At 48.0% G+C, this 23043-nt stretch overlaps 1 protein-coding gene and 1 long non-coding RNA gene across 8 annotated transcripts in view; one reads left to right on the forward strand and one right to left on the reverse strand.

The window, feature by feature from the left end:
• LOC118006410 (serine/threonine-protein kinase NIM1) overlaps positions 1-21702 on the forward strand; it is a 60879-nt gene extending 39177 nt beyond the window's left edge. For 5 of the 6 annotated variants that reach the window (XM_034999059.1, XM_034999064.1, XM_034999063.1 and 2 more), the window contains 3 exons: positions 3562-4544; positions 18473-18741; positions 20841-21702. In XM_034999059.1, the coding sequence (XP_034854950.1) occupies positions 4253-4544; positions 18473-18741; positions 20841-21590 (1311 nt within the window). In that variant the 5' untranslated portion in view covers positions 3562-4252 and the 3' untranslated portion in view covers positions 21591-21702. Of the gene's footprint in view, positions 1-3561; positions 4545-16620; positions 16802-18472; positions 18742-20840 lie in introns of those variants that run through there. The other variant, XM_034999065.1, reaches the window with a different exon arrangement.
• Positions 5790-14814, reverse strand: LOC118006411. 2 transcript variants are annotated; one of them, XR_004678063.1, is made up of 6 exons: positions 14199-14814; positions 13501-13550; positions 9592-9665; positions 8837-8853; positions 7182-8032; positions 5790-6565 (listed from the first exon to the last, which is right to left on the reverse strand). It is a non-coding gene; the product is annotated as an uncharacterized LOC118006411 (long non-coding RNA). The 2 variants fall into 2 exon arrangements; XR_004678064.1 differs by lacking the exon at positions 14199-14814 and adding an exon at positions 14001-14077.
• Positions 21703-23043: the final 1341 nt, after the last annotated feature.

Genomic DNA, 23043 nt, shown 5'->3' on the forward strand with positions numbered 1-23043 from the left:
CTTTATCAAAAACATTTTTGTAGGGGTGCCCGGGAAGGCTCAGTCGGTTAAGGATCTGCCTTCAGCTCAGGTCATGATCCCAGGGCCTGGGATCGAGCCCCCGCATTGGGCTCCTTGCTCAGTGGGGAGCCTGCTTCTCCTTCTGCTGCTCTCCCTGCTTGTGCTCTCTCTCTCTCTCTCTCTGTCAAATAAATAAAACCTTGAAAAAAAAGTTTTCATAGTTTCCAAATTTATTGGTAAAAAATCTAATTTCAGTGTAGTTTTATGTGCATTTCTTTGGTTGTAAGTGAGGCTGAGCATCTTTGTCTATATTATAGACCCATTTGTATATTCTGTGAAATGTCTGCTTATGTTCTTTATCATTTTGGGGGGAGATATTGGTATTTTTCTAATCAATTTGTAAAAATCATTCATCTAAAAATCAGACCTTTGTCTATCATATATGTTGGCAAGCTTTTCCAGTTTGTCATTTAATTTGCTTTAAAATTTGGGGCACCTGGGTGGCTCAGTCAGTTAAGTGTCCAACTCTTGATCTCAGCTCAGGTCTTGATCTCAGGGCCGTGAGTTCAAGCCCCACACTGGGCTCCACACTGGGCATGGAGCCTACTTAAAAAATAATAATAATTTGCCTTATTTGTTTATGCTACCTTTTGGCAAACAAAGTTATCATTTTATGTAGTCAAATCTAATGTTTTCTTTTATGGCCTTCTCTGAGATCATAAAAATTTTTTTTTTAATTTTTTCTAGTATTTTATGGTTTCATTTGTTTTACATTTACTCAGGTGACCTATTTGGAATTTGTTTTGGAGTAGGATGAGTTAGGGGTTCAAAATTTTTCTAGTTGGCTTGCTACATGTTTCAGCAAGTTGCAATTCATCCTCAATACAAATCCACCCCATTTTCAAAATTGCAAAAACGTCTTTTATCTGATCTTAACAGAAGATTAACTATCTCCTTAGCCATTAAGGCAAGACAGTTGGTTTCAAGGCCATTGTGTAAGAAATTTAATTTGCAGGTAGAGGGTATGCAATGCAAGATAAAGCCTGACACTTGACAATCGTGCCTGACCCTCTGTGTCAAATTAGGAGGAGAGAGGGGAGGAATTCCTGGGGGCGCCTGAAGTTAATCTGGGTAGCAAGTCTAAATCCCAACTGTAAATCCCCGGCTTGAATGGAGTTCAAGAAACAGAGCCCAAATCAGGAGCACCTGGGACCCAGGAAAGCAGAAAAGTCCTGGCCAAGCATGGGGAGTCAGAGCAGGCTCCAGGAGGCATGGGTGAGGTGCGGGTCTTGGGGAGAGCTGATCCTTTGGAAGGAGCAGAAATGGGGGAGACTTTGCATTTCTAAGCAGCCCCAGTAACAACTCCCAGTGCTGCGATGGTGGAATTCTGACTAAGCTTTCACCTCCACAAGAAGGTGGGCCAGGAATCCTAACAGCCAGTAGAAGGTACCTCTGGCCTTGGAAATATGGACTGAAATAAGCTTTCTGAGATAATTCAAGTAAATGTTGGGACAGCGTGATTAGTTTATAAATAAAAATATTTACCTCTACTAAATCATACTCAAATGTAATGGCCGATAAATTGGTAAATTAATTCATCCCTTCTTCATCGAACATTTATCAGCTAACTGTGCTGAGCTCTGGGAGAGAGAAGAAGAAGGTGCAGGTCCTTGCCCTCCGGGTGCTTATCCAGTTGGGGTACAAGTAGGTGAGCTGCAGAGACAGCATGGTGGTGAGGTGTCTCAGAGAGAGGCCCAGGAAGGACACAGAACCAAGAAGTTCTTCATGGAGCCTGCTGGAACATGAGATGCTCAATCACTGCTTCCTGTCTAAAATCCTTGCTCTTTTTATATAGGTAAAGCTGCAGAATTATAATGTTATAATTAATGTTACTCCACTTCTCATCTGTGTGGTAACTGCCAGGGATCTGAGGAAATGTAGGGCCACTTGATCTTCATAGAGATTCTTAATCTGAGGATGGGTTTCAAAGGGTCTGTAAACCCCTTAAAATTGGATGCAAATTATGTGTGCATGCTTTTTATTTCTAGGGGATTGGGTCATAGATTCCATGAGAATCTCAAAGGAGCACGTGACCCCAGAAAACTTAAGAACCAGTGACTAGATTTTCCTCAACTTAATTAAGGATCTTTTATCTTAAGAACATCTTTTAAAACATCCTAATCAGACTCTAACCTAGAGATGTGTGTGGTTACTAATACCTGGTCCCTTTTAAACCTTTATCCCTTACCCTTCTTCCAGCTTCCTGCCTCCCTGTCCCAAAAGAGGAACAGAGCTGGGTGGCAGTTTACTCTTTCCTGTCCTTATCTTATTTGGCAACCCCATATTTAACCACAATAATAATATAAGCAACTCTGTACTTAATTGTAATAATGTGATATCATCAAACAGAATTCAGAATTCACATTTCCAAGGTAATCTCTCGTGTTCACTCGGGTTTTGGTTCAGAATGCTCAAGTCCAAAAAATCAAGTTCAACACACCTTCTTTATGTAGAACATTGGGCTCCATGCTGAGGGAGGGAGGAGGGGAGCAAAACATACAGATGAATTAAACCCAGTGCCCACTTTCATGGATATAAGGCATTTTAGAAAATGTACAAAGGGCAGTGGGAATTCAGAAAGTGATTATTTTTTACTGGAGGGTGCAGTAGAAAAAGTCATGAAGATGTTCCTGCTGGACAGTATTTCTTCACTGAGGATGCCATAGGCTTTAGCCCTCCAGCAACACTACCCTCGGTTTCTGCACCTTCAGAATGACCTCTCAGGCCTGGAGGCTAACACCTGATCAGAAATACCCAGAAAATAGGGGCGCCTGGGTGGCTCAGTCATTAAGCGTCTGCCTTCAGCTCAGGTCATGATCCCAGGGTCCTGGGATCGAGCCCCGCATCGGGCTCCCTGCTCTGCGGGAAGCCTGCTTCTCCCTCTCCCACTCCCCCTGCTTGTGTTCCCTCTCTCGCTGTGTCTCTCTCTGTCAAATGAATAAATAAAATCTTAAAAAAAAAAAAAAAAAAGAAATACCCAGAAAATAGGCCTAGGAGAAAAATTAGCCTTTGTTATCAAATAGCACATAGAGAGTGGGAGCAACCAATATAGGAAAAATTGTACAAGAACATACAGTGTAACAGGAAATATAACACATTGTTATTTGAATCAATGTAAGAATTTTTGAAAACTGATATTAATAGGAAATCTTTATCATCATTAGTGCCATATTATTATTTTAAAAGTCTGGCTTTAAAGCAATTCAAGGCAACGTGCATATTTTCCTAAATATCAAGAAACAGAAAAATAGTTTTGCTAAAAATATTTACAGGCTGTGAGGGCTTTTCTAAAATGTAGATTGAGGAGTGTGGGGGGGGGTATACATTTTCTTCTTAGTAAATCATATATAATCAAGCATTTACTACTGAGAATCATAACTGAAATTTGTGTAGTGGTTTTTTTTTTTTTAGATCGATGCTTACAAGGCAGTTTCATTTCATTATAAATCTTGTACCGTACATTAGCGTAGGCTAATAAAATTTCTTATTCTCTGTTCTTAGGATGAATCAGCACCTGCCAAATTTTTGAGACAGCTCACGGCTTAGAGGAAGGCTCATCTAAATAAAGGCCGGCTAAAGTGACATTGCAGGGACTTAATCCTTCTCTGGTAGCCGTGTGACCAGAAGGCTGATTTGCAAGTTTCTTCTTTCCTGGGGTCCAGATCATTGGGTCCCTGGGGCCTGTGACTCGCCAGGAGGAGAAGTGCAAAATGAAGGAGGTGGGAGCCGAAGGCCAGCAGCAAGGACCTGGGGGCCTCCCTGGGGCTCTCACACACCAGAGTGGAAGATTCTCGGGCCATCAAAGGAAATAGCAAACTGGAGCCTTTGTCCTGGGACGCGGTCACCTACCACAGAGCATTTGACCGCATGGGCAGCCAGAAGGTTCCGGGAGCCCGATCAGGGAAGTGGTTATGGTAACTGGATGTGTGTGTGCTGGGACAGTGAGAGCTGGGCAGTGCACTGTGAAGGAAGGTGCGAAATGTCTGCAGTGAGGGGAGCAGCTCTTGGCTTGGCTGGGCAAGCTCTGCCTGCCTGTTCGCCTCCGCCCTCCTCTCCCTGAAGCCACGAGACTACGTGGCTCCGGCAGGCCCTAACGCCCCGCACCCACGCCCTGGGCCCTTGGTGCTGCTCCTCACGCGGCCTTCCATCGGTGCCTCTCGGCCGAGACGGAGATGTGAGCCTGTGGTGGACGATGACTGCGGTGTACGCGAATGGAGGCGGCCTGGTGACACCCCACTATGCCAGGTGGGATCGGCGGGAGAGCGTGGAAAGCGGCGGTCCGGGGGAGCGCTGCAAGGACGAGGAGGAGGGGCAGCCCCGTCAGCTGACACCCTTTGAGAAGCTGACACAGGACATGTCCCAGGATGAGAAGGTGGTGAGAGAGATCACGTTGGGGAAACGGATTGGCTTCTACCGAATCCGAGGGGAAATTGGAAGTGGGAACTTTTCCCAAGTCAAGCTCGGGATTCACTCCCTAACCAAAGGTAGGATCTGACCTTCCAGGATCATCTCCCGTGGTATTGGGAGCTGGTCTGGGGAAGGGGTTAGGAGGCCAGGGCCAGGGCAGCAGGTGAAGCGACATCACCGAGGCCCTGAGGGTCACACACCTTCCATTGTTCCCTCAGTTGATTTTCACAGGAACACTGTGAGGTCAGTAGCTTTATTTCCATTTACAGATAAGAAAAAACTGAGATCCAAAGAAGTTAAATATAGTGTCGGCAGTTCAATCTTGAAAGATTTTACTCTAAAAACTCTCCTATTGTACCATGTGGATGAACTCACTCAACGTTGAGGGGACCCTGTCCTCTCCAGTTTAGGCCTTGGAGAACTGGAGTGGGGTGTGGTTGGTTCCCAGGCAAGTCGTCTTCCAAGTCCTTATTTTTTTTTTTTAAGATTTTATTTATTTATTTGACAGAGACAGCGAGAGAGGGAATACAAGCAGGGGGAGGGGCAAAGGGAGAAGCAGGTTCCCCGCGGAGCAGAGAGCCCGATAGGGGGCTCGATCCCAGGACCCTGGGATCATGACCTGACCCGAAGCCAGATGCTTAACGACTGAACCACCCAGGCACCCCCCAAGTCCTTAGTTATAACCTCTGTCGCCACTGTCAGTGGATAGCAGGGTTCAGGCCCCCCTCCTTACTCAAGGCTGCTACTTCTGTTATATTTGGGGAAAAGGCTTTGGATCTCAGGACCTTCTCTGTTCTGGTCTACTCTGTACTACTTCTCATTGTTGCTTGGCTCCTTGCTTCTACCAAAGACCCATGCTGGCTTGGCTCCGGACACTCTGGACCCCAGACCAGCAGCACCCACCACTCTGCCCTCAGGCTGGAACTATGCAGAGAGCCCAGCAGCCCTTTGCTGGCCCAGCCCAGTGTGGGCACTTCCCCATGTCACCTGAAACTTAGCTGAAGCCTGGAGATGATCATTAGGGAGTGTAAGGCAGGAAAAGAACACTTGCAACTTGGTATAATTTACCAACTTCCTAAAACCCACAGACTCCCCTGTCCCTGCAAGTTCTGTACCGACATTTTCTCACCTTGGCCCCAGCCTGCTACCATAAATCCAGGGCCGCTTTTTTTTTTTTTTTTAAGATTTTATTTATTTATTTGACAGAGAGAGACACAGCGAGAGAGGGAACACAAGCAGGGGGAGTGGGAGAGGGAGAAGCAGGCTCTCCACTGAGCAGGGAGCTGGACGTGGGGCTCGATGCCAGGACTCTGGGATCATGACCCAAGCCGAAGGCAGATGCTTTAACGACTGAGCCACCCAGGCGCCCCTGGGGCTGCTCTTTTATATTAGAGTTGTTGTTTGTTTTCTTTTCTCCTCTGACCCCCAATCCCAACCCTATATTCGGCCCCTACATAAGAAGCACCCTCACATACACACACATGTGCACACATATTCCCAGGTCACTGGAGCTCCAAGTCTCCTTCCATCTTGCTCAGAGCCCAAGTGTCTCGGTCCACACGTCCTTACGTCTCGGCTGCTCACCTGACTTGCTCTGGTAAATGCCAGTACTTCTGGGAGCCTCTGCTTCCTCACGTACAGAATGCAGCCAGGGACCGTGCTGACTTTACCCACAGAGGTAGATCTAGTGCTGTAACGCGAATCTGATTGGGACCCGTGGTCTGGAGCAAGAATGAAAGATGGAGCTAAGACACAGGGAGAGGAGGAGCATGTTCAGGAAGGGGAGAGGAGAAGGTGGGTAAAGACAAACCGGGAGAGGAGCCCCGAAAGGAGAGCGTGTCCAGTGCAGCAGAGAGGCTGCGAGGCGAAAGTCCGAGCGAACGCCGCCAAGTGGCCAACTTGGAGCTGTTTCCCGAGTGTGGGTTCAGGTGTTGGATTCCAGTGGTGAGGAGGCAGCATGCGGCAGTGCGGAGAACAGGCACTTCAGAATCGGGCAAATTGTTCCAGATCCTGCTTCAGTCTCTTACTGGGCACTTACTCTGTGGTCCCTCGTTGCCTCAGCCATAAAATAGAGATAATGATTCTTTTCTTAGAATTGCTGGGAAAATCAGAAATGACATGCAAAGTACATGGCACAGAGAAACCATCATTGGTACAACTCGATTTTTTTACTTAAATAAACTTACTTCAAAAGGAAATGTAATATTATTTAAATAATGAAAAACCAATGTCACTTGCTATGAATAGAAGGTAATGGTAAAAAACCGGTAGAATGGAAACAAATGTAAAAGTTTTATTATTTATTTATGTATTTTCCCGGTTTTATTGAGACATAATTGACATGTAACATTGGATAGGTTAAGATATGCATCATAGTGATTTTCTATCTGTATATATTGCAAAATGATTACTGTAATGAGGTTACTTAAAACATCTGTCACCTCACAGAGTTAGAATTTTTGTGTGTATGGTGAGAACTTCTAAGATTGATTCTTGCTAATTAGAAACTTTCAAGAAGTTGTCAAGGAAAATGGCCAAGTAACAGAAGTAAAACATACCAACAACCAATCTGAGACTTTCTCTTTGCCTTACTTAGGAGAATTAAAGAATAACTCAAACGGGGATGATGTTTTTATGCTGTGATTCAGTTTCCCTGCATGAAAATCATTCCGTGCCCCATGAGTGTTACAGGCTCCACTTTGGGAAACACTGACCTCAGCTAGTCCTCCCGCCTTGCAGAATTAGCGTGGGTTCATCTTGCAGCCTCCTTTCTGCCAGTCCTTCTCCCTGTTCAGGGTCTCAGTGACAGCTGTGTCTTTAAGTAGCAGAAGGGCATGCAATAAATATTGTGGAAAGATCCTAGCTTTGGAATCAGAGAGGCCTGGGTGGAGCTTCCTATTCTTTTTATCTCTTGCTGCGCGACACCGAACAAGTGACCTTATCATTCTGTGCCTCAATTTCTTCATGAATAAAATTTAAACATGCAATGTATTGATATCTACCATATGCTTAGACAGGGCACACAGTAAATATTGATTAAATGCTATTATTAATCTGATTTCAGAAAAGTCTAGGTTCTTTGGGCCTGCTGAGTCACCCATCATTGGGTTCATGGAACAGAAGCCTACGCAAATTAGCTCACGTGGAAAGCGGGGGCAGAGTGAGTGGCAAGATCGTGCTCTCTCCATCTCCTCTTTCTCTGGGGCCTCACGGTTTTTCATTTCTACTTCCCTTGATGAAAGTGTTCCATCTTCAGACTTCATTCTGCAGAGCGGCTTTCTCTGTGTAGCTGTCACAAGACTCCTGGCCAGGAATGGTGGTTGCCGGTCCCATGTCTACATGGTCTCCTGGCGTTATTACCCTTCTCCTTACCGCTAGTTTTATTCTGGGCCAGCTCCCATTTTAAAGAGAGAGAATGTGATTGCTCCCCAGCCAACCAATGACAGGCTACCAATGAGAGGCCTCCGCTGAGTTCAAGGGCATGCCCACGTCAGGTCAGCAGCAGCCTCTAGGGTCACGCGTCCCACAGCCGTGTCAGCAGAGCCTGAGGTCCCAACCAGTGTCTCTGGGAGGGGAGAGTAGCAGAGAGCACAGCAAATCGACGGACACGTCCGCCGTGGAGACAATAACAGGCTGAGCAGAGAGATCACAGGCCAGGAGCAAGCAAGCGGCTTGAGTCTGGAGACAGGCTGTTCAGTGAGGAGGGCAGAAGAAAGATGAGCAACAACAACAGAGATTTATGTAGTGACTTCCTGCTCGAATGCCACAGGCTTCTCATCTGCAGTATTGCAAATTAACTGAATCCTAGCTCCCTGAGTTCCAGAGAACATGGCCTTTTCCTGCTGTGCAAACTGGGTGTGTTGGTGGCCTCACCCACATGCACTCCTCACAGCTGACATGCCACAGCGTAGCCCCACTGTCAAAGGTTGAGCGTCACCCTCTGGGTATGGGACACGTGCAGAAAAGGGGAGGGAGGCCCAAAGCACAGGCGGTGGGGAAAATCAGGTCAACGAGCACGTTTAAGCAACAGAAAATGCAAGGGCGGGTCACTGAGCAACAGAGAAATGCAGCCTGTGCCTCACTTGTGGGCCCATCCCGTAAAGGCCTGGTCCTAGAGCTGCACCCCACCTCTCTTCTGCGGTTCTGCCTTTGGTGAGCCCCTAATTAGGAAGGCGCAGGAAGGTGACAAAGCAGCTGAGAAGGGCGCAGGGGGGAGCCCAGATGCAAACGGTTGTGAGGGCTCAGGAGAGAGAGGGGGTGCTCAGGTAGTGGGAGGTGGAGTCCCGGACTGGGAGACTTGGCTGAGAGAAGGAGGGGGGACATTTGACCACCTTGAGCTGACTGGGATGGAAAGATAGATGCCACATACCTCCAAAATCTTCACTTCTGAAAGGGGAACGAGAGTGAAGTGGCTTAGTGAGCGGCTTAGAAAGCCATCCTGGGCATTTCAAATAGCTGTCCCACTGCCCGGCCACATCAGATGGTGTCATGTGACAGAGCTTGTATAAATATGGTCCCCATTCAAAGCCAGCTGGCCCAGAATTGTCATCAGGTTGTCTAGGAAATGTGGACAGCCTAGATGAGACAGTGGAGGGGTTCCCAGGAGAGCAGAGGGTTTGGGTGCCGGGAGCAGCTCCCAGGATGGTAGTTTTTAAAGGGCCCCAGCTGTTCTGGATGGATCTCTAGAAAGAAGGCTCCAGGAGAGGCCCCTGTCGGCTGGAGTTTATTTTTATAGCTACCAGCTCAGATTCCCCTGGGCCTTGCAAGCTGATAGGGCAGCTATGAGTCCCCTTTTAAGCTGATTAGAAATTTCTCAAAAGAGATGATGCACTCAGCTTCTGAATATTTTATGTTCCATCTGTTGTCCCAAACAAAAGTAAATGAGGCTTCGGGTGCCTGTCCCTTTCTCTGTTGCTGTCCTTCCTTGCCTCTTCTTCCCTGGTCTTCCTGTCTGTCACTCTAGTCTCACATTTCTAGAACCCTTCTTTTCTCTCAATTTACTTAGTTCATTCATGCCCCCGCCACCTTCCTTTTTAAAAATACAATAAACTCTCCTGGACCCATATTTTGTTCTGGGCCTTACAGAGATGAGTAAGATACAGTTCTAGCCTGTTAAGAACTCACAGTAGGTCACGGAGACAGGATATAATTGGCAGGTGCTGCCACAGAGTAAGGCCAAAGGGTGTGCTCCGCTGTGCCTGAGGGCAGAAGGAAAGGGTCGCTGAGCAGGACAGGCTTATAGTAGGTCTTGAGGTTTATGAAGGGCATGGAGCTATGAGCCAGGGAGGGGAGTCTTTGGAGATTTAAAATGAATTAAGCAGGGGGACACAGAGAGTGATGCAGGCAGGGACTAGATCATGGAGAGTCTTCTTGCATATTTGGGGTTTGTCATTTAGGTACTGGGGAGCCACTGAAGAGCTTTAAGCAAGCAATTTATACAGGTGATTTATATGAGTTTTCAGTGAGGAAAGCAAATTGAAGTTGGGGTGTGACAAAAGTCAGAGTAGTCAGAAAAAATATTAGTCTAATGGTCCAGATGAATGATGATGTCCATCTCAACTAAAGAAGCGACAGACGAGCACCAGGATGGCTCAGTTGGTTGAGCGTCTGACTATTGATTTTGGTTCAGGTCATGATCTTGGGGTCGTGGGATTGAACCCTGTGTTGGGTTTCATGGGCATCTGGGAGTCTGCTTGAGATTCTCTCTCTCCCTCAGCCCCTCCCCCTGTTCTCCCTCTCTCTCTCTCTCAAATAAGTAAATCTTAAAAAAAAAAAAAAGATTTGTTCACCCCACAAAAAAATGTTTTTTAAAAAGAAGTGACAGAAAGGATGGAGAAAAGGGGATGCATTTGAGAAATATTTCAGAATATTGGAAAACCCTGTGGTGAATTGCATGGGTAAGAGCAGGGAAGGAGAAAAGGTATTGAAGGTGACCCCCAGGTTTCCCGCTTTAACGACTCAGCAGTGAAGAGTGACTGTAGGAGAAGAAACGGATTTGAGAGTAAAGATTTGGAAGCACTGACTTGGAGGAACATGAAGGTCATGGAGTCCAACAGCCACCTTGGAGCCCAAAAGAAATATGAATGGGAAATAAAGCTTTGGGGCTTAACAAATCCAGGGGAGAGTGAAAATATTGGGTGTTCTGGTCACAGTCTCCTTGGTGTCACTGCAGCATTTTGATCCTTAGAATTTCCCCACATGGGTTATAAATAATAACTATTCAACAAATATTTGGGGAATTAGTATAGAACTTCTTGTGAAAACCCAGTAGTGGCAGGGAAGAGATTTTCGAGGGAGCGTTGCATGGCAGTATTCTCTGGTAGGTCCTCTGTGCTGTCCTCTCCTGGCGGACAGGACTGGGGACTAACTCAGTCTTGAGTCAAGCTTCATAGAGAAGGCCCACAGACTTTAAAGTAGTAATATCTTCTTTGAACAACATTCATTAAAACAGCAATTAAAGCTTGTTTTCTTATTTTAAAAATGGTTACTTAGTGGCTTTGGTGAATCCATCCTAAAAATAAGTCTAATATTAGAAATACTAGAACTCAAAAATGCTCCTTGTGGTCTTATTTATAGCACAAAGGACTAGAAATCACTGATGTGATCCAACGACATAAGAATGGTCAGGTAAGGGGCGCCTGGGTGGCTCAGTTGGTTAAGCAACTGCCTTCAGCTCAGGTCATGATCCTGGAGTCCCAGGTTCGAGTCCCACATTGGACTCCCTGCTCAGCGGGGAGTCTGCTTCTCCCTCTGATTCTCCCCCTCTCATGTTCTCTGTCTCCCATTCCCTCTCTCAGATAAATAAATAAAAAATCTTTAAAAAAAAAAAAAAAGAATGGTCAGGTAAATAAAAGCATATATGCTGGATGGAAGGTTATACAGCCATTAAAAATCAGGATTTGAAGAGTCTATGGTAACATGGAAGGTGCCTGGAACAAAATAGTAAATGAAAGAGCCAAGTGCCAAATTGAGTTTACTCTGCGACGATAAGACTCACCCTGGGTTCTTGTGGGGCTGGTGAGAACATTCATTCAACAAAGATTTGTTGAGCACCTACTGTGTATGTAACAGATACTCTTCTAAGGACTGGGGATACAGCAATGAACAAAACAGACAACAATCTCTGTCCTATGGCGCTTATTCTAGTGGGGAGAGACAGACAAAAACAAGTCAGGAAAGTATTCACTCTGTTACATAGTGATAAGTGATAAGAAGGAAATCAAGGGGGGCATAGGGAACAGTGAGGGCCACATTTTAGATAAGTTGGCCAGGACAGCCTTACTGAGGGGGCGATTACTGACCTGAAAGAAATACGTTCTCTGGCCACCAATGTAGGGGAGAGTGGTCAGACAGAGGGGACAGCAAGCCTAATGAGGGAGGGTGCCTGTGGTACTCCAGGAATGGTCAGGGGGCTGAGGCCAGGGGACAGCGGTGACCAGATCATGTGGGGTCATTATGTCATAGGAAGGACTCTGGCTTTTCCTCTGAGTGAAACCAGAGCCCTCTGAGGGAGCAGAGAAGTGACATGATCTGGCTTATGCTTTAATAGGATCACCCCGGCAGCTCTGTTGAAAATAGACTGAAGGGGTCAAAGGCAGAAAGAGAGAGATCAGTGAGGAGCCTATTGCAATTATCCAGGCAAGAGAGAACGGTGGCTTGGAGCAGGAAGGCGGCAGTGGGGTGCTGAGAAGTGGCTGGATTCTGGCTGTGTCTAGAAGGTAGAGATAACAGGATCTGCTGACGAATTCAAAGTGGGATGTAAAAGAGGACTCAGATATTCAAAGATTTGTGGTCTAGACAAGCATAAGACTAGAGTGTCCATTTGCTGACATCAGGAAGACCGTAGGAGGGGCAGGTTTGGGGTGGGGGGAGATCAGGAGCACAATATTGAACATGTTCTGTCGTACATGCTTGTTACACATCTATTACACATATATGGCAGGTGCTGTGGGTGTCTCCCCCACACACACATCACGTCTCCTAGCACCTTACCACGTCAGTGCATGCGAGCCTGGCCTCCACGTGCCAGTCTCACCATCTCCTAGCCTCTGGGCTCTCTCTAGCTGCTTGAGCCTGCTCTTCCCGAATGTATGGGAGGCCAGAAATAGATGGGAGTTTATATCCCCCAGAGCAGCCGACACCAATTACTGGCAGTGGTTGATATATAAATACCCCAGTTCTTCTCGTGATATTTAGGCACAGTAACTCTTAGCAGGGCTGACTGGTACTTGCTTGGTAACACACCATTTCCTGGCCATCTTCTCCCATCTCCGTTCCTCATTCTTCTACCTATATTTCCCAGGTTACCTCCTTCGTCCACCTGAATCCCTGCCTCAGGCTCTGCTTCAGGCAGAACCCAAACTAAGACAACTAAGGGGAGAGATCATACAGGCAGACATGTTTATGCATCTGGAATCACTAAGGAAATGATTGTAGGGAAGGAATCCAAGGACGACGCCTTCAGGTAGCCAACATTCAGGGGCTGCAGAGATGAAAAGGATACAGCAAAGGAGCCTTGGAAGTAGGAGAGGCAGGAGAAAAGACAGATACCATGTGATTTCATTGATATGTGGAATCTAAAAACAAAACAAACATTCTTTTTTTTTTTCCCCCAAAACAAACAGATTCTTAAATACAGAGAACACTGGGTACCTGGGTGGCTCAGTCGGTTGAGCATCTGATTCTTGATTTTGGCTCAGGTCATGATCTTAGGGTCATGATCTCAGGGCTGTGCGATCGAGCCCCATGGGCTCTGCGCTCAGCAGGGAGTCTGCTTGAGATTCTTTCCCTCTCCCTCTGCCTCCTCCCCCACTTGCACAATGCACTCTCTCTAAAATAACTCAATCTTTAAAAATAAATACAGAGAACAAACTGGTGGTTGCCAGACATGAGGATGGGGAATGGGTAAAATAGGTGAAGGGGATTAAGAGCTACAAACTTCCAATTATAAAATAAATAAGTCATGAAGAGGAAAAGCACAGCATAGGCATATAGTCAATGATATCGTAATAATGTTGTATGGTGACTACTTACCGAGGTGAGCATTAAGTCATGTGTGGAACTTGAATCACTGTGTGGTCCACCTGAAATGAATATAACATCATATTCAACTACGCTTCAATAATAAAAAGAACAAAAGAGAGCTAGGAGAAATGCCAGGAGTGTGTGCTGCCCTAGAAACCAAGTGGTAAAGTTGTTTCAAGGGGGAGGGATAAAGCCTAAGAACTGACCATCAGTTTTAGCAACTTGGAGGTCATTGGTGACCCTGAGTGGTCTCCAAAGTAGGGTCTGCATTCCCTAGGGGATGCCCAAAATGATTCACTGGGTGAGGGAAGGCAATATTAGAATTTCCATCTATATTTATTTGTCATTCTATCTTTTTAATTTCTATGATTATATATATTTAAAATGTATATATTAGTAGTACATGTATACAATTTATATATATATATATATATATATATGTATTAGAGCAGTGCTCAAAAACATTTTATTGATAAAGAAAGCCAAGCAGAAGGTATATAGACAAATACCTTAAGGTATCAAGGTCTTTCCTGCTTCCGAGACCTTCTCTCCTACACATCCTTACCATTAGAACCTCCCCCATCGCCTCTTCTCTACTTTCCTCTAGCTAACGGTCGGATTCCAGAGAAAGCCTCCAAGTGTCCCCTGACCCCAAACTAGGGGCACACCCCCTTGCTTTATGACCACATTGCCTCCCACACACTTACCCTGTAAGCCTGCTTTGCCAGTGACCTTCCAGATCCACTCTCCTCCTTCATTCTACCCTCTGCCCAGGCTACATCAAGTCTCCTTAGTTCTCTGGGTTCCAGTTGGCTTTGGTCTCTTGCAGGGGACCACAGGAAGGAGAGGGAGGGCCTGATCTCTGTTCTCCCAGCCTCTCACTATAAGGTTGGCTCGGCCTGGCTGTGTGTCTGGAAGGAAGGTCTCAGCTCCTCTCACAGCAAGTTTCTCTACACAGCACTCTGTGTTCTAGTATCTATTTTCTCCCTTTGTCCCTTTGGTCCTATAGACATATTTTGCTTGGTCCACTCTAGGTCTAAAAATTTGAATTTTTGCTGACACTTAGTGATTGGAATATTTGCATAAAAATTCAGATGTCTGTGGCACCTGGGTGGCTCAGTCGTTAAGCGTCTGCCTTTGGCTCAGGTCATGGCCCCAGGGTCCTGGGATCGAGCCCTGCATCGGGCTCCCTGCCTCGAGAAGTCTGCTTCTCCCTCTCCCTCTGCCGTTCCCCCTGCTTGTGCTCTCTCTGTCAAATAAATAAAATCTTAAGAGAAATTTTTTTCAGATGTCTGGCTTCTCTTGAAAAAATCAGATTGGACAACACTGAGTCTACATTCCAAACAGGGACAACTGTCTGGGGTGGAGTTTGCACCTGGCCATGTACTCCTCGGGACTCAGGCATCCCCACCTACTCCCTATTGCCTTAAAATAAGCTTGCCACCCTATCCCCACTCTGGCCTCTCGAGATATCTGAGTTTGCAAGTCCTAGTTTAAGGAATGTGTTGCCCACTACACGGGACCTGTGTCAGACTCTTAACTCGACTGGGAGAAAGGGGAGGGCTACTCTCAAATGTGTCTACTCTCTCCCTCCCCTGGCAGCACACGAGAGTCCTGTCTGTGCGATTGCCATAATCACCTCCTAAACCACCAGCCTGCTCTCAGGCCCATTCGTCTATCCATTCCCCACGGTGCAGCCAGAGTACTTACTCTGACACGGAAGTCAGATGATCATACCCTCCCTAGAAACTGTGGACCGTCTGCCACTGTCCTACAGATAAAGGCTGCCTTCCTCGAAACCGCCTCCAAGGCCCTGGATTTTCCGACCCTGCCGACCGCACAAGGCTGGTTTGGGCCCACCCCCTCATTCTCTGTGTCCAGCCTAGTGGGCTCCCCTCCCGTCCTCAAACACATAGGTCGTCCCTCGCCCAGGCCTGTGGCTCCCACGGCCACGTGCTGGGCCTCCCTCCTCACCTCGTGGCCGCAGCTCAAGTGTCCCTTCCCAGAAAGGCCTTGCCGTTCTCCTGCCTGTCCTCCTTCCTCCCCTGGGCTGCACTTGTAATAGGGGCGTTTCTCAAAGTCTCTGTCCCTCACTGGACTGTAGGGACAGTGTCTTCTTCATTGCCTGGTGCACAGTAGGTGCTCACCTGTGCTCACTGAACACTTGTGGAAAGAGTGGATGTGGAGACCTCGCTCTTCGTGGAAGAGCAGTTTCTGCCACTTAGCAACCATTCCGAATACCAGGGCTTTTTATTTTATTTATTTATTTATTTTTAAAGATTTTATTTATTTATTTGAGAGAGAACACATGAGAGGGGATAGGGTCAGAGGACGAAGCAGACTCCCTGCCGAGCAGGGAGCCCGATGCGGGACTCGATCCAGGGACTCCAGGATCATGACCTGAGCCGAAGGCAGCGGCTTAACCAACTGAGCCACCCAGGCGCCCCACCAGGGCTTTTTAAAATGTGTTCTATGATTATCCATTTATGTGGATATCCAAGCATGGCAATAGTCTGATTTAACACAAAGTGGAGGGAGCAGGTGGGGAGGAGCGTGAGGCCCCGGGGTGCCCAGGGCGCAGAGTTTAAAGAAGTCCCCCGCCTCCCAGCTCCTCTCCTGTCCTACTCTGGTCCTACCCTGGGACGGCAGCCTTGCCAAGAACCACCCAACATAGAATAAAAATAAGACTAGGATTGCGCTCCAGGGAGGCTTGTGACATCAGCCTGACCGCACCATGACCTGGTGGGTGCTCGCAATGTGGGAGACAGTGTGTGGCCGCCAGCCAAGCAGCAGAGGGGACGCGCGTCCTCACAGAAGTCGGGGTCAGGATCGAGGGAGGCCAGCAGCGGGCTCTTCTGCAGGCCATCTGCCAGATTCAAGGATGGAGCTCTTTATTCCCGCCCTTAAAAGAGCAGCTCACCTAACAGGCTACCCAAACCAAGTTTCTGTTTCTAAGCAGGTGAAGTGAATCTTAATCCTAAACACTGAACGGTTGAAAAGCCACGAGCCGGGCGGCCGCATGCCTCCAGGCTTGGGGGCGGGGGGTGTCCGTCCCTGGGACTCTGCCTGCAGAGGTTATGTAAGCCCCAAGGGTTCTGCTCGCTTATGGCTCGTCTCCTTCTTCCCCAGTATTGCCTCCACCAGAGCAAGCGTGGTCACATCAGACGCCAGTGGACCCTGCCCCTTTCCATTCCAGAAGCGCTAATGGACCTACGTTTAATACCAACAGTGCTCCGATTTCAAACCAGCCGCATCTGTTTTCACACCCACAACCACTGTGCCAAAGTTCTTCAAAACAGTTGTTTTGCAAGTGGGTCAAAGGGGGCCTTGCAATCCTGTTTTCCCCTTTACTTGCCCGGAAACTTCTTTCCTCACCTCATAGAAAGTCTGGTCCAATTCGAACCAAAAAATAAATTGTTTACTTTGGAATAGATTCATCATTTTCAAACATTAACCACTTTTATTACACAATTTATGTTAATTGTATAAATTAATCGTAGGAAAATTAGAGAATACAGGTAAGTAAAAAAAATTTTTTAAAAACCACCCATGATCCCCTTATTGTTTTTTAAAGATTTAATTTATTATTTATTAGAGAGAGAGAGAGAGAAAGTGAGAGCGAGCACAAGCAGGGTGAAAGGCAGAGGGAGAAGCAGGCTCCCCGCCGAGCAGGGAGACCAATGCAGGACTCGATCCCAGGACCCTGGGATCATGACCTGAGCCGAAGGCAGATGCTCAACCAACTGAGCCACCCAAGCGCCCCATGATCCCCTTATTAATAAAATAACTATTATCTAAACATTTTGGTGCATAAGTTGCCAGATTTTTTTGTATGCAGATGTATATTTATATAAATGTAAATGTATGCAAATGGATACTTGTATTTTTTCTCACTTGTTCTCTATTGAACATCTCTTCATTTCAACAGATAAAGATCCACATCGTTATGTGGATGGCTGCATGGTGTACTGTTACAGAGATAGATGAACCAGACTTCATTTTAACCCTCTGTCTTGCTGGATGCTGTTCCCAATATCACAGAAGTCTTCTTCCACGTCCTGTCTTTACACGTGTCAGATGATTTCTTTAAGATTACTTGCCAGAGGTGAAATGGCTGGGTCAAAACGTGCAGCCATTCTTAGGGCTCTCAATACATAATAGCAAACTACAGTCCAGAACGATCGGACTGGCGACCCCTCCCTCCAGCTGCGTGTCCCGCTGTGGGTCCGTCTGCTCGTGCCCTCCCCGGGACTCCGCACACGCTGAGCGCCGCTGTGGCCTGCACCGTGACATTATGTGCCTGGCATGGACAAAGTCAGATAAAATATAGCCACACAGGAAGGGGTAGGAGGGGGAGACAGACAAGGAATCAACATTTATAGGCCAGTGTGCTCAGATCATCGGACAGAGAATACACAGAATCTGAATGTTCCGAGGCTAGTCCGCAAGGCTCATCAGGAGTTACCTGCATAAAGAACAGGGAAGCAGTGGTGAGCCAGGCAGAGGAAATGATCCAGATAGGGGAAAGGCCCCAGGCAGGGATGTTCAGTCCCTTTTTAGGAGGGACAAACAGTTGTGTAACAGTTGGAATGGAGCTGTGTGCGCGATGGTGGAAACTGTGAACAGGGGTGATGCCTGAGGAGGCAGAGGGCGTGGGTTGGGTCTGACCTGGGCTAAGAAAAGAAGCTTTAACTTTATCCAGAAAAGTGGATAAAGATCAAACTGAAACTTCCTTGGAAGGCAGGAGTTGGCATCAAAATCTGTGCGTGGAAGACTCACGCTGATCCAAGGGATGAGCCCTGATCTCAACTCAAGAATTGCTGTCATCACCGCTGACAAGCTCTGTGAGCTTGGGAACAGCCATTTACCTTCTGTGTCTAGTGAAATCAAGGGGCCAATCTAGGTCCCCTCCAGTTCTAAATCTCTCTATGCACCCAGGAACACTGGCACTGCCCCTGACTTTTTTTTTTTCCCCTCCCAGAAAAGGTGGCCATTAAGATCCTGGACAAGACCAAGTTAGACCAGAAAACCCAACGGCTACTATCCCGTGAAATTTCCAGCATGGAAAAACTGCACCATCCCAACATCATCCGTCTGTACGAAGTTGTGGAGACCCTATCCAAGCTCCACTTGGTGATGGAGTATGCAGGAGGTGGGGAGCTCTTTGGAAAAATTAGCACAGAAGGGAAGCTCTCGGAGCCGGAAAGCAAGCTCATCTTCTCCCAGATTGTGTCTGCCGTGAAGCACATGGTGAGTGGGGGTGAGGAGTGGAGTCTTGCTCCCACACTCCGCACAGTGGGAGCATGGGCTTTGGTTCACCTGCATCCAAGCATCCTGGAAGGCTTTAGTCCTGTGAGGGCTGACAGGAGTCCCTTCTGTGAGAGTGCAAAGCTTGGATGAGATCACACTCTCAGCCTCTGAAGCAACGCCCAGGTATCTCCAGTTACACGGCAGCCTCCTGGTTCTGAGGCCGTTGGCAGGAGTCACTCCGAGTAGTGGGATGACCCTCACCAGGCCCTGGCCACAGCCATTCCTCCACACCCACCCTCCATTACCAGAGAGCTGGCTCCTCGCTGCTGCTTGGTCCTGTCTACCTGCCTGTGTGTGTAGGATGCTCTCTCCCCTCTTACCGTGTCTCACATTCCAAATCCTATCCACCCTTCATGTCCCTGCTCAGCTGTCTTTGTCTGGTATTTTCTTCAATCTCACGTCAGCTCACACAGACCCTTCTTGCCTTTGGTGAATCCCTCCAGCTCTGGCCGCCTCCGTGCTCAGCAGATTAACACTCGGTGATGTCACTCTTACTTTAGTTCTCCGATTGTTTCTTTAGGTAAGTCTGGACTCCTAAAGCACACGCCCTAGTTTCTCCAAGGGCTGGTTCTCCTGTGCCCCCTCCGCCATTGGCCCATATCGTTACGCACACAGAGGAGCTTGGCACGCGGGCCTGACCACCGCCTCTGTGGCTCCATTAGTCCAGAAGTCTGGGCTGTCCTCTACCCAGCTGGCAGAGAAGACACACTTGTCTGGGGTCTGTGTGAGCTGAGAGGCTGTTTCTAGTTCGTTCCTCTGACTGAGTGCTGTGGGGTGAGGCTGGGATCAATGACTTTCTGGACAAACTACTAGAGGGAAGTTAGTGACCCGGGGACCCAAGATATGCATCAGGAGAGAAAAGGGGAGGAAAAAAACTGAGCAAGAGAGAAGAGCCCGACTGTAATGGCAGTGGGTGTTTCAGACCTGGGGTGCCACGGGTTGGCATTCAAGTGGTCCTATGCTGCCGTGAACTTTCCCAGGGCCAGGGAGCAGGCAGGACCCACATCGAGCAATAGAACAGATGGGAAGGGTCTTCCACATCCTCCGTAGAAAAGAAATTGGGCGGGAGAGCAGAAGAGAATCAGGCTGAGTCCTCTGCAGCTCTGTGCCCTGACATTTCTCCCAGCTACCTGGTCTCTGAGGAGAGGAAGAGAGAATCATGGCTGTAGATCCAGGGTCCACGGAGTGTGTTGACTCCGTGCCAGGCCCTTGCTGAGCACGGCAGATACAGCACCACCCGCCCTCCTCACAGCGATCTTGTGAGGTGGCTGTCGGTATGTCATCTTACAAAGAAAGAAAACACATCACACAGCTGCTATTGTTGAACCTAGAATTAACCAAACCATCATGCTCCAAAGCCTGGATTCTTACCCCAGAAAGCCCAGCAAAGTAACATTAAACCATCTCCCAAGAGCCCTTGGGACTAAGGAAGTCAGGGGTCCCAAGGTTGTCTGTCTGGATCCAGAACGTGAGAGTGGGGGTGGGGCATGCGCTTGCCACCCTCAGTGGGACCTGCTGCTAGAACCTTGCCGAATATAGCCTCTTTCTTTCTACTGAACTCTATAAAGATAAAGGAGACCCCAACCCCCACAAAAGAGCATGGTTGAAAAATTGGGGGAGGGTTCTAAACCTTTGGTGTTAGCCCTAGTCAAGATACTGCTCAGCCAGAAAAGAACATTTATGGCCTCAAATATGAAAGATGATTTTCACTGTGTTTCAGAATACGCAGTTTCGAAAGATCCAGACCTCATTTCTGGCACTAATTCCTGAGTCACATGTGTGGGACAGACTCCAACCTTTGCCCCACCGAAGAACAGAATCTTTGGTCTGTTTGGGGGCCGTGTGGGTGTTATGTTTGCTCAGGGTTAGGACAGGGCAGCTCTGGAGGTTTGCAGATCTGAGTTAAGGTGACATCCATTGAACTCCTGTTATTACCCCATCATCACCTCACTGTTTCAAGCAACTGATGCATTTATTTTTTTTTTATGTTGGTATTATACCTTGGAAATGATGACTTTTCCCTATGTTTTCTACCACAGCATGAGAACCAAATTATTCATAGAGACCTGAAGGCAGAAAACGTATTTTATACCAATAATACTTGTGTGAAGGTGGGTGATTTTGGATTCAGCACAGTAAGTAAAAAAGGCGAAATGCTCAACACTTTCTGCGGGTCGCCTCCGTACGCTGCGCCCGAGCTTTTCCGAGACGAGCATTATGTCGGCATTTATGTGGACATCTGGGCCCTGGGGGTGCTCCTGTACTTCATGGTGACGGGCACCATGCCCTTTCGGGCAGAGACCGTGGCCAAGCTGAAGAAGAGCATCCTGGAGGGCGCATACAGCGTGCCTCCACATGTGTCCGAGCCCTGCCTCCGTCTCATCCGCGGCGTCCTCCAGCCCGTACCCACCGACAGGCACGGGATCGACTCCATCATGAACAATGAGTGGATGCAAGGGGTGCCCTACCCCACCCCTCTGGAGCCTTTCCAACTGGATCCCAAACATTTGTCCGAAACCAGCACCCTTAAAGAAGAAGAAAACGAGGTCAAAAGCACTTTGGAGTATTTGGGTATTACAGAAGAGCACATCCGGAACAGCCACGGGAGAGGAGCCCGGAGCTCCATCACGGGAGTCTATCGGATCATTTTACACAGAGTCCAAAGGAAAAAGGCTTTGGAAAGTGTCCCGATACTGATACTACCAGACCCTAAAGAAAGGGACCTAAAGAAAGGGTCCCGTGTCTATAGAGGCATCAGACACACATCTAAATTTTGTTCAATTTTATAAATTGCGTTAAACTGCTGGACATTAACCAAGAGCATTGTTGCTGCTTTTAAATTTTTTCATGGACAACTTGGGTGGGGACATTTTTGTAATTTTTAAATAAATTTAAACTTAAGATATGCATTTCCCCCCCCCAAAAAAAGTCTAGATTTGCTCTCTTGTTCTCAAGCTCTAGCATTCATTCATTTATTTAATCAAGAAATACTTATCCAGTGCCTCCCATGGGCCGGCACTGTTCAAGGTACTGAGGAAAGAGCAAAGAATGAGCTGGGCCGGGCCCTTGCTCTCCCGTGCAGTATATTCTAGGGCTGGACAAAGGCATTGACGAAAAAAAAAAATGCTGTAAGAAAAACACGAGATAGTGACAGATGCTATCCAGAGAATGCAAACCGGGTCATCTGATATCAGAGGCTCACTCCCTGGGATGGGACCATTGTGAAAGGCCACACTGAGTAGAGGACAGTCTGAGATCTGAGTAGGAAGCAGGGGTGACCCGCGGAAAGCCGGCCAAGAGCATTCTGGGCAGCTAGGGGTTCTGGACTGGGTTCCCCCCAAACAGAGCCTAGTAGCTTTTGGGGAAACAAGCCTGGAGAGGAGGGAGGGGCTGGGAGGGAAACAGGAAAAGTCCACACAAATCAGCCAGTGCTCCAGGTGGTTGGTGCTCAGTCCTGCAGGATGCTCTGATGGGCCTCAGGAAGCACATCTCGGGTGTCTGACGCCCAGGGTGCAAAAGGGGAAAGCACTGTCGCACCAGCTCTTGTTCACCGCTGGTCAGGAGCAGTCCCAGGTGGTCACCTGCCCTGCAGTTCCAGATTGTGTTTAAGTACTACCCCACCCCAAGGCACCACTGGAGCCCTGTTTTGGAAGAACATCTGCAGATGAGGCTGTGCGAGTGTCAGATGGGCTCCCGGAGCTTCCCACACCTTAGTGTCAGGAAAGCCCAAGGGACGGAAGAGTCCAGAGCATTGGCCCGAGACAAGATGCGGTCAAGTAGGACCTGCATGACGCTGTCCAAACTCGAGTGGAAACGGTCACGGCCTCCGGGGCTGGAGGGGAAAGTGCGGCTGAAAGGACCTGAATGGTGCCTAGCAGCTGACACAGCCCAGCCCAGGCCCCGCTCCGAGCAGTCCTCTGTTGCGTCCAAACCACTGCAGGCAGCTCCTTCAAGGCGCTGGGGCCTGGAAGGACTCCACGCAGTGGGGTGAGTCGGACAGCTTACAGGGGTGGCTCTCAGTTCCAGCGCATCAGAATCTCCTAGAGGGCTGGTGGAAACAGACCGTGAGGACCCACCTCCAGAGTTCTGATTCTGGAGCGGGGCCCAAGAATGTGCATTTCTAACAAGTTCCTAGGATGCTGCTTCTAGGGACAGACCGGGCTTCGAAGACTACGGAGCCACAGTCCGCGTGCTGTAGCCGGTCCTGAGGCTGCAGACTCGTCCCTCCCTCCTTCCTTCACT

The sequence above is a fragment of the Mirounga leonina genome, unplaced genomic scaffold, assembly GCF_011800145.1.
Source record: "Mirounga leonina isolate KUSES-001 unplaced genomic scaffold, KU_Mleo_1.0 Mir_96, whole genome shotgun sequence".
Lineage (NCBI taxonomy): Eukaryota > Metazoa > Chordata > Mammalia > Carnivora > Phocidae > Mirounga > Mirounga leonina.